This window comes from Brassica oleracea, chromosome C3 (genome assembly GCF_000695525.1).
Source record: "Brassica oleracea var. oleracea cultivar TO1000 chromosome C3, BOL, whole genome shotgun sequence".
Classification (NCBI taxonomy): Eukaryota; Viridiplantae; Streptophyta; class Magnoliopsida; order Brassicales; family Brassicaceae; genus Brassica; species Brassica oleracea.
The window spans coordinates 43750208-43761204 of record NC_027750.1 but is presented as its reverse complement, the minus strand read 5'-3'; the positions used below and the strand labels follow the sequence as shown (position 1 = coordinate 43761204).

General features: G+C 47.0%; 2 protein-coding genes across 2 annotated transcripts; both read left to right on the top strand.

Moving 5' to 3' along the window:
- Positions 1-5556: 5556 nt before the first annotated feature.
- LOC106330688 lies at positions 5557-6435 on the top strand. Its single transcript, XM_013769119.1, has one exon. It carries the CDS (start codon positions 5557-5559, stop codon positions 6433-6435), a length of 879 nt encoding a protein of 292 aa, XP_013624573.1.
- A 7-nt stretch (positions 6436-6442) lies between these two features.
- LOC106330687 lies at positions 6443-7303 on the top strand. Its single transcript, XM_013769118.1, has one exon. The coding sequence runs from the start codon at positions 6443-6445 to the stop codon at positions 7301-7303; it is 861 nt and encodes a 286-aa protein (XP_013624572.1).
- Positions 7304-10997: the final 3694 nt, after the last annotated feature.

Genomic DNA, 10997 nt, shown 5'->3' with positions numbered 1-10997 from the left:
ATTCATTTGGAGTTTATTAAAAATAATCAGATCATCAGAACGGGCGTAAAAACATATTTGGGATGGATCGCAGACAAAAATTTGTCGGAAGGGTCGAAATCAAACGAATGGACCGAGAAGCACAAGGTGGCTTGGTGTGAGTGTTCAGAACGTGGGGTCAACTGTCCGTGGTGGCAAGCTCCTGGCAGTGTGTGTGTCAAGGGAAGCAGGAGGTTCTGCAGTACATGCAACCTGTACATGCAAGTAGACATGTGGAGCACGAGGTGGAACGGCCAAGCACGAGGTGTTGCGATGCATGCAACCGAAGCATGCGGCCAGCCATGTGTGAGATGGTGTGTCGACCTGAATGCACTTCAGTCATGCAGCTGGCTATCTGGAAGTGGGTGTGTCATCCTGCATGAGACTGAGACATGCAGCCAGCCATGTGGAGCACGAGGTGTCGCCGCGCATGCGTCCGGAGCCATGCGAATGGACACACGGGCTGCCACACGGCTTGTTCCTGATTAGTTGATGCTTCCTATAAATAGCCCACGACCCCCTCTCATTTGAACCCATTCAGAACACTTGAAATTCAGTTCAAAACGTGAGAGAGAAAGCAAAGAAAGAAAGATCGAGTTTTGATAGTTTTCGAGCGATTTAGGCAGTTTTCGAGAACTGTTATTTTGCCGATTTTGAGTCAGCACCTGGAGAAGGTTCTTTTCAAGTGAAGGGAGATAAGTTCTAGTGGAGACCAGTTCAAAACCAGTCTGGACGTGGGTCTACTTTAGAAGGTCGAGAAAGGGTTCGGATCGCAGAAGTCGGGTTTGGGGTCAAGGCCACGGTCAACAAAAAACCGTGAGTTATAATCGATTGATTGCTGAGTTGTTTTCATGCAGGATCCCGTTACTTGGAAGTTGGATCATAGCAGGTGGCCGGGTCTAACTGAGTAATGGTTTGAATAATTGAGGTTATTTTGATTGAGTTGATGGCATGCTAATCGTTAGGTTGATTGGTTAGTTAGCGAATGCGGAATGCTTAGATGATATCGCTAAGTTGTGGATAGTTAGGTATTCTAGAATTAGTCTTTGTGCTAGATTCTGGAACCTTGTGTTATTTTTGCGATTATTACTAGGAACCTTGTGTTATTTTTTCCCGAGTTTGATATATATATATATTATATCGTGTTTCGGGTTATTGAACCCTGGTTTAAGTCGAATTTGAGTTTGGTGTTGAGCTAGTAATTAGCTTATTGCTAGTTATCTTACTATCGTTTTCCAGCTGGGTATTTCTGATATTGCTTATTGTTATTGAGTTGTGTTGTTAGGTGAACCCCTCGCTTTAGAATGTTTGGGGTGGGATAGAGAGGGGTTGTATTTGTTAGTTGGGGATTGTAACTCGCTGAGTAATGCTAGATTACTCACTCCTCACTCGTTTTTGTTTCAGGTGACCAGTAGCAAGCTTGTAGAGGTCGCAGGAGGCTAGGCTGGCTGGTGTAGATTTGCATCTTTTTGGTTAAAGCGTTGCAGACTATAAGTATGTACTTTCGCTTTCTTGGCATGCCACCGCTTGTATATTATGTTGTGTGTTTTGAACCATACAATATGTAAAATAAATAAAGCGAATGTTTTGTGTAAATGCCTTGTTGTTCTAATATTAGCTTGTTCAAGCTAACACAACGTCAGATCGGAGTACGGGTTGAGAAGCCTTAGGCTTTGGTCTGACGGGACGTGTTAGCGGACTGACTGGCCTAATCACGAATTGCACTTTTCATGACTTTGGCCGGATCGGCCGTTAACCCGTCATGTAGCGCTCCCGATCCTTGGTAGACGGTCGGCCCGTCAGTCATGTTCTTGTTAGATTGCTGGCCGGTGGTTCGACCTATGCCTAGAACGGTTCGGGGGTGTTACAACCAGGGTCGGTCCTTGGAAGCCTCCTGATCTGTAGTTGATGGTTCCGACCATTATGGGCGGTCCCTGAGCGTCTAGGTGTGGAACCGTGATTTCGTGGAAGGTGTTTGGGTTTATAGCTGCATCCTTCAATGTAGATTGCCTATATACCCTTTAGTAAGGGATCAAGCCATTCGTAGTTCATGCATATGAAAGCACGGAGCCTAGATGGGCGCGTAGCCTGATGGAGGCACGTAGCCAGATAGAGGAGCGTAGCCTGATGGAGGCGCGTAGCCTGATGGAGGCGCGTAGCCTGATGGAGGCATGTGGCCTAGGGAGCATAGGCCTCTAGTGGGCACATGGCCTAATGGTCATGTAGCCTTAGGGGCACGGGGCTCTAGTGGGCACATGGCCTAATGGGCACGTAGCCTTGGGAGCACGTAGCTCTGTAGTTGGTAGGAGTCATCTGTTCTAGGGGGCACATGGCTGGAACAGATGGTAGACCTGTCGATATGCTGCGGTGAGCATGATGTGTCGAGGTGCTTCAGTGAGCATGGAGGGACCCTGCTGATGAGCTGGAGATCGTGGCCTGAGCCGGTAAGTAGAGTTGTAGACGTGCTGCAGGGAGCATATATCTTCATCTAGTTGACAGTAATCGCAGGAATTTGTCGGTTATAAGCATGTAGATGAAGATGGTCTTCTAGGTGCGAAACCTTGCCTTGGCGGCTGTAGAGTTGGTGAGCTTTGGTTATGGGCGTCTTGGACTTCTTTAGGTTTAGAAACCTATATTTATGGTGGAGGTCGTGCCTCCCTCATTATATCTTTAGATAGTAGAATATTTTCTTTTTACTTAAGGGAGGTCATATGTATTGGAATACTTCCTCATTCTCTCGGATTTAGGGAAATTCCTTCTTGTCCAAGTTGGCTTCCTTATTAACGGAAGATTTCTATTTATAATTAGGCATGATAAATCACTCGCCCTGGAAGCCGGATGCTGGAGGCAGGACCCAGACCCGGGGGCAGGGACCAAGACCTGGGGGCATGAACCCGGAACCTGGAGGCAGGAACCTGGAAGTCGGAAGCTGGAGTAATCTCTTCATGGAATATTTTTCCCCAACAGTTTGCCCCTTATTTTCTGGTTTTATGTTTGAAGGTAGGAAATAACGTGGTTTTCTTCATAGGACTTCCTGAGTTGCACCGTAGTATCAAGTTCCTCGTTGAGGTTGGAGTAGGACGTCGGATCGTAGCCTGGGCCATCAAACTTTATCGTCGATAATGCTCATATGTACTTGCGCTCGGTCTGAAAGAATTCACAGCCTGATTGGAGATGTATGGCCTGGAGAATGGGGAGTAATCCTTGACTCGATACAGACACGTAGTCCAGATCAGCTAGTGTATTCGTCGGTGAACCCAGTGGGCATGATGTCATGGCTTGGACGAATGTAGATAGACTTACAAACATGTTTCAATAGGCATGCGTTTGGTCTGAGTGAGGATGGTCTCGTGGATGTAGTTGTACCCTTGATTCTGATGGCCTGGAAGTGGATAATCAGGAAGAACCACCATGTAAGACCTAGTAAATGCTCTAAGTGCGGACATCGCTGTTAAGCAGGATCTAGTTGAGCCTTGTTGGGGTCAAAAATGGTCACGACGGAATTAACGCCTGAAAGCCCACAGAAACTATATTTAAAAAAGAAATGAAAGAACTAACTTTTGTAAAAAGATTACCGAAATTTTTTTTTAAGAAAGATATGTCCGTAATATCAAAGCAATCAACCAATCATTCGGAAACATGCTCGAAAGGAAAACTTAAGCCGACCAACGAACATCGAACCATTCGAGCAGACGAACCATCGACCCACACGACACGTCGAACGGTCCGAGCATCGAACCACTCGACGATCATCGAGTGGTCGGCCCAAGCAGGCCACTAGACGATCGTCGAGTGGTCTGTCCCGGAACGCCGATCCAACCCAAAACTATCGGGACGACAAAAATTCATGCACTCTCGTCTAAACCTCGATACGACCTCTTACTAACTACGGCTATACTGTCTCTTACTCCATCCTAAGTGGAGTTGTCGTTGAGACATTACGATAAAAACTGCGGTAAATTATTCAAAAATCATAATAAACGCGATAAGTCCAAAAACGGCCCAAAGAGGCCTAAAACGGGACTAAGAGCCCACTTACGATTTTATTTGGTAAAAGCCCATCAGTACTACTACGGTTTATATTTTATCCGCGAGAAAGCATAAATGTTAAATTTTTGAAGATAAATGTTAAGTTTCCGAAGATAATTACGAAGATCGAGGAAAATGGAATATTTCCGAAAGATGCTAAAGTCGACCAAAGGGCATAACAGGAAAGCTTAAACCGACCTTGGAGGGAGTATATTAGGAGTTCTAGGCAAGAGGCACAAATAGAGAACTTTTTTAGAGAACTTTATCAGAGAACTTTTTCAGAGCAAACTTAGCACTTAAAGCATTTAGGCAACTTTCCGTTTTTGTTATTTCGAGCTGCGACTCAACTAGGTTGTGAAGTCTTAGGTTGTTAAAACTAGGAATCTCGCCGACAGCTCTCATAGCCGAGGCTTCTACCTTGTTGTAACGCTCATACGCGAATTCAAAATAAGACTCCTTTTGCTCTTTTTTACGATTTCTTATTTCTTTTAATCCTTACTTTCGTGTTCTGATTGCTTGGCGTGTGGTTTAGCAGATATCCGGGAACTCTGGGAAATAAGGGTTTTCCTAACTTTCCTAATTTGAACGGAAATCGACGGTGTGAATTTCGATTCCCACAGTGTGGCGCTAGAAGGGGGGGGGGGTTACGGATCAATCTAACTCACAGCCACAACACTCGATCAGACATGGCAGGTGACGACTCCAACGCCATGCTAACTCCTCACAACGGAGAACACAACAATGGTCAGAACACTCCAGCAGCAGACGTTTCCGTGGCAAACGCAGTAGCCAACGCCGCGACTCTCGAGGAGTTTAAAAAGATATTCTCCGCCTATGAAAAAATATCGGAAGAACAAGATAAGCTCGTGGACACCTTGTCTAAACAGGTCAAGACCTTAAACAGCAAGGACACGAGCGGTCCTTCCCCGCGGATCAACAAAGATTCGCGGACGAAGACTCGACTTCACAACCCCACACGACAGGCCTGCAACTTCGCGGGAACATCCCATAGGGCAAAACCCTAGCGAAACATCTCCTGCCGAAGGACGGGACCCCGAAAACCCTTTTGTCTCCAATAAAGGATACAGGGATCGACGAAGTTGAACGTGTCAACTTGGATCCCAGCGATCAATCCGATGATACGGAAGAAGATGCTGACGTACATCCAAGAAGAACCAGGAGACAGACGGCTTGGGAAGATTCTCCGTTCAGCAAGCCCATGACCGAAGAAGAAGAAAATATCTTCTGGGTTAAGCAGGAGAAGCTGGCTGAAGAGCAGGCCGAAATTACTCACACCAAACGTCGAGAGGCTCGAATGGCTACCGGTGGGGATCCAGATATTCGCGATCTTCGCGATTACATAAAAAAGACTGCTGCGGAAGTAAGGACCCTGAAATCCCAGATCCATAACGCTACTAGCGCCGCCCCTGAAATCGACTAGTTGCTGGAGGAAGCGCAAAAAATGCCCTTCACGGCTCGCATCGCCGAAACCAAGCCTTCCAGATCACCATGGGGAGAACCAGACGCAGAGAAACCGAGAGAGATGCTAGCTATTGTTTCCTTTTCATCAAAAACCTGGAAGGGGCAGCTCTCGAGTGGTTTTCCTGCCTTAAGCGGAACTCAATCGGAAGTTTTCGCCAGCTTGCATCAGAGTTTCTCAAACACTACTCTATGTTCATAGATAGAGAAACCTCCGACGTCGACCTCTGGAGCCTTTCCCAAAGGGAAGACGAGCCTCTCCGCGATTTCATAAGCAGGTTCAAGCTAGTCATGTCCAGGGTCAGCAGAATTAGCGACAAGGTAGCCATCGACGTGCTCAGAAAAACGCTCTGGTACAAGTCGAAATTCAGAAAGTGGATAACCCTGGACAAGCCGCGTACAATCCAGGATGCTCTTCACAAAGCAACCGACTACATCATCATCGAAGAAGAGACGAGAGTCCTGTCGCAAAAACAGAAGCCGACGAAATCGTCTTCGAAGGACGCAGACCAAAAGCCCAAGAAGAAAAGCTCTCGTAACGACAAGTACGTCCATCATGAGGGAGAAGAACTCCAAGGAGCGCATAACTACGCGATCAACTCAGAGCAGGGTAGGACTTCAGGCAATACATGGATCCGAAATCCCAACTACTACGAGAACACCTACTGTGAGTTCCATCAGACCCGAGGGCACGCCACAATCAACTGTAAAGTCCTTGGTGCAAGATTGGCGGCGAAGCTACTCTCCGGGGAACTCTCCGAAATCACTAGTGTCAAGGATCTCATCCGCGAGACGGATCGTCCCCCAAAGACTGACAAAAGTTCACCCCCGGAAGCTCCTCCTCAGGGAAACCAATCGGGAGATAAGCGCGGAACGAGGCAAGACGACAAGGGACAGCAATCGCCGTAGGGTAAACATGATCATCGGAGGATCACAGTACTGCAATGATACGGTTTCGGCCATCAAGGCTTACCAGCGTAAAGCTGAAACAAGTGCGAACTGGCCGACCTGGTGCCCGCCCCGAGACGTTCAAAACAGTGCAATCGTCTTCGAGGAGGAAGAAACTGGCGGGATAGACCAGCCTCACTGTGATCCACTCGTCATAGACCTTGTCATCCGAGACCTTGAAGTCGCCAGAATCCTTTTGGACACCGGAAGCACGGTTAATGTCATCTTCCGCGACACCCTTAAGAGGATGAACATCGAGCTCGGCAAAGTCGTACCGATACCGAAACCACTAACTGGTTTCTCAGGCACGACATCAATGACCCTCGGGTCAATCAAGCTTCCAGTCATGGCGAAAGAGGTAACGAAGATAGTCGACTTTGCAGTGGTCGATCATCCAGCCATCTACAACGTCATCGTGGGAACTCCTTGGCTCAACGCTATGAAGGCAGTCCCATCTACCTATCACTTGGGCGTCAAATTCCCAACCCAGAACGGAATTTCTGCGATCTGGGGATGCCAGAAGCAGTCACGGCTTTGTTTTCTCGCTGAACATAAGCTGACACAAATCACAGAGACCGCAAAACCGAAACGAGCGAAGATAACTCAGCATCTGGCTGAAAACGCTTCAAAAAAAGATGATGCAACATCGTCCCCGGCGACGGACCTAAAACAGCAGCATGCTAGTCACGATGCCTTCACCCAACCGGAGGAGACAAATCCGGAAAAGGCCGTCGACCCATCTAAAGTCAGCATGACTGAAACGATCGACGCGACCCCCGAAAATGAGTACACCTACTCGCGGCCAAAACAGAACTATGAGATGGCTTGATCCTCGAAAGAGGTACGTAGGCCGCGTATACTCCCATATTTTAAAAAAAGGGGGGGGGGGGGGTACGTATATACATACGCGTATGCTCCCATATTTTTAAAATATGCATTGTTGTACTTCATATTTTTGAAAACTTCCGTAATAATACGAAAACTTCTCTATCTTGCATAAACAATCCTAGTCATACCAGACACTAAACTGCGAGAAATTCGCAACACTTAGTAAAAATCAACACACCTCTTTAAGACGAAATTTCGAGATTTAGCGAGACGTCGCGGAAAAATCTCAGGACAATGCGTCTAAAAAGATAAAAGAAAACTCCAAACGCGACTATATAATTTTAAACCACCATTACATCATGTTCGTCGATTGGCCCCGTCGAACACATCAGCCGTCTTAAACAAACACATCCTGACCATTATCTCAAGAAGAATTGGTCCTTGAACATCCGACACAAGAATTATAGCGCTATAAAAGAAATCCAAAATTTTGGTCAGCACTTCCAGGAGGCTTAGAAATTGCCCTTGGTGAGATGCTCGGTTCCAACCAAACAAGACGTATAAGCCGAGAACATATCGCGGACTTTACATCGGTTTGGAACCAGGATGAAACTGAAATGGTATACGTAAGTCGAACTAGTCATCGCACCCCCTAAATCCTGGAGTAAACCTTGGTCTTGCCCTAAACCCAACATTCTGGTCTCTAACATCTCAAGACATGATATCTAAAATTGATACGAGATTTTAAACCATGTCTCACCGTTCGTTTCTAAACGTTCACAAAACTCTACACTTTTACATACGAACTAACAGAAACAACGATTCACTAGAGTTAGGTATGAAATGACAAGTCATATTTTATTCTCTCGACAATCAAAAACGCACATGTAAAGAAAACTCTTAAACACTCATAATATATATAAAACCGCATAGCGGTAAGGGATTCAAAGCAACCAACGGTCAGTCCCAATAAACACAAACGCAGCCATCTAGGCCCACACAAAATTCAAACACAAATAAAGGCCACACTCGGACAAGAATAGATAATAACGGCCAGACACGGCCAGAACATAAGATAAGGGGAAACCCGTTCCCATCAGACACCACTTACACCTTCAAGGATCAAGAACACAGTTTCCAGACATGGAGGCTCCCAACGTGCTTATTGGTCGATCCACCTCTTCATCCTCTCCCGCAACATCAATCACAACCTCCTCCGTATCAGGCGAGACCGGGACTGGATCCCAGAATCCTCGGATCCTTGCCCCGATCGGAGGGATCAGGTTCTCAGCATGAGCATAGTCGTTCATACCACCATTCATGGTGGACATCTCGTAATCAAAGTCGAAGTCATCCGTTTTCGCCTTCCACAACGACCCGACGAAACCTCGACACTCACGGAAATCGCCCAACATCGAGTGCGCCTCCTTGATCGACCACAAACTGAGAAGCACGATTCGCCATCACAGCAGCAACCTCTCTCCTGCCCCATCTCTCCGCTCAGTGAATAGCCTTGGAGTGGTCGTGAGCAGCCTTCAGCTCTCATTCCACGGCCTCGCTCTGCACACGGGCGAGGGTCTTCTACGCCTTCTCCACTTTGAAACGGTAAACTATCGCTTCACGAGTCCTTGCCTCGACGGCCGAGCTGATCATGCACACTCCCTAAAAAAAACCATCATTAAGATAGTCGAAAAACAAAGGAAACTAACCCCATTGATTAAGCGTGATCCTTCCGAAATGACTTTTGATCTCTCCGGTATGTCTACTAGTGGAGGTAAGTCAAAATTCGGAGGCAGCCCGGCAAGGAACGCATCGAAATCGCCGTTTGGAAAGGGGACCTCGCTTGTTCCGCTCCCATCACCACAAGGAAGGTTCGGATCCCATCCGGGCAGCACGAAATCATCCATGGGAAAGTCAAAATCTTCGAGATCAATGCCTTTGTCCTTCGACTGCTTGGCTGTTCCCCTTTTCATGGGAACGCCACAAGGAACAGAATCATCCGAATCCGAGATGGGTTCTTTGGCCACTTGGACACCGGGGCCAGCATGATGACACCTCACCGTCCTGCGAACCCTTTGCGGCGTGAAGAACGTCCAGTAAAATGGACCGTTCCGCAGAAGGTCCCGTATGATAACGTGTCACTAGGAAACGGGTGCAAGGGGTTTATGAAAGGGCGATCGTTGAACTTGCTTCGAAACACCGGAATACATCCTTCCTTGACGGATGCAGCGTTTATACAAACGAAGAAGAAACACTTCATCCACGTATGACCGTGAGGGGTGGTCTTCTAAATCACCGACTGTTTGTATGGGGAGTTAGGCGGAACATAGAACCCAAAACATTCTGCAGACGTAGAAAAGCCTTGAAGTGATCGACGGTAAGGGTTAGGCCATGCTCGTAACTAAGGATCACCAAACCGATAAGGTGCTCCAAGCCAGCGAGGCTCAGCTGACCTATCGATATTTTGAAACGCTCGAGAACGGGGACAATGATCTTCGGAATAGGGAAACACAAACGACAACGCAGCAGGAATGCCTCGTAACATGTAAAGTAGCCATCCGGGGGATTCTCTACAGTCGCACCATCGCGAGGGATTCGAAAGTCCACTTCTTCGGAAATCCGAGCGAACTTCCGAACGATCATCAGAAACGAATGCGTACTCATGCTTGGCAAGTCATGGTTAATCATTTGATGGGACGTCTTGGGATAAGGCGCCTCGAGAGGGGGAGTGATCAAGCCACATCGTGCAACCCAATATGCCTCGCCTTCTGCAGGATCAACCGAGTGCGGCTCAAATTCGGCCTTCGGGACGAGAAGCTCCTCGTCGTAAACATCCTCGGATGTGGAACTGCAAGGGGTGGACTTTCGCGAAACTTTCTTCTTGTAAGACATCTCTTTGAAATTTTTAAAGCTTCTTTTAAAAAAAAGAGATAAGGAAAGAAGAGAGGGAATTCTTCTTTCTTTCTCTTAAAGGAACTTTTGTGAAAATGAGGAAGTGTGGGGTTTGAGAAAAAAAAATCACCCCATCTTCTTATAGACACAAAAATTCACTATTCACCTTTGGACTTTCAGGCATTAATCCCATCCAACTAGCCTAAACTTGCCAAATGCGCCTAACCGCACGCTAGAACCTTACGATACACGGTTCTAACGAGCTGGGGGGCTAAATGTTGGGGTCAAAAACGGTCACGACGGAATTAACGCCTGAAAGCCCACAGAAACTATATTTAAAAAAGAAATGAAAGAACTAACTTTCGTAAAAAAAATTACTGAAAAGAATTTTTTTGAAACATATGTCTGTAATATAAAGCAATCAACCAATCATTCAGAAACATGCTCAAAAGGAAAACTTAACTCGACCAACGAGTGTCGAACCATTCGAGCAAACGAACCATCGACCCACACGACGCACGTCGAACGGTCCGAGCATCGAACCACTCGGCGATCGTTGAGTGGTCGGCCCAAGCAGGCCACTCGACGATCGTCGAGTGTTCCGACCATCGAACCTGTAAGACCCGATCCCGGCCTACTAGGCCGCGGTCGATGCCTCACTTCGCTCAGTCCATACCCGGACCGAACCTCTAAAAATTTTTGCCCTTTATTTAAAACATCGCCCATAGGCGAGGGCTAACTCAGATCTTAGCTCAAGACTACCATAGTCTTTCCTAGCTTAGATCAATACAACACATACGCAG

What these genes read in the sequence shown, in the direction of transcription:
- LOC106330688 (XM_013769119.1), top strand. Translation starts at nt 5,557, where the DNA reads ATGGGGAGAACCAGACGCAGAGAAACCGAGAGAGATGCTAGCTATTGT.
- LOC106330687 (XM_013769118.1), top strand. Translation starts at nt 6,443, where the DNA reads ATGATCATCGGAGGATCACAGTACTGCAATGATACGGTTTCGGCCATC.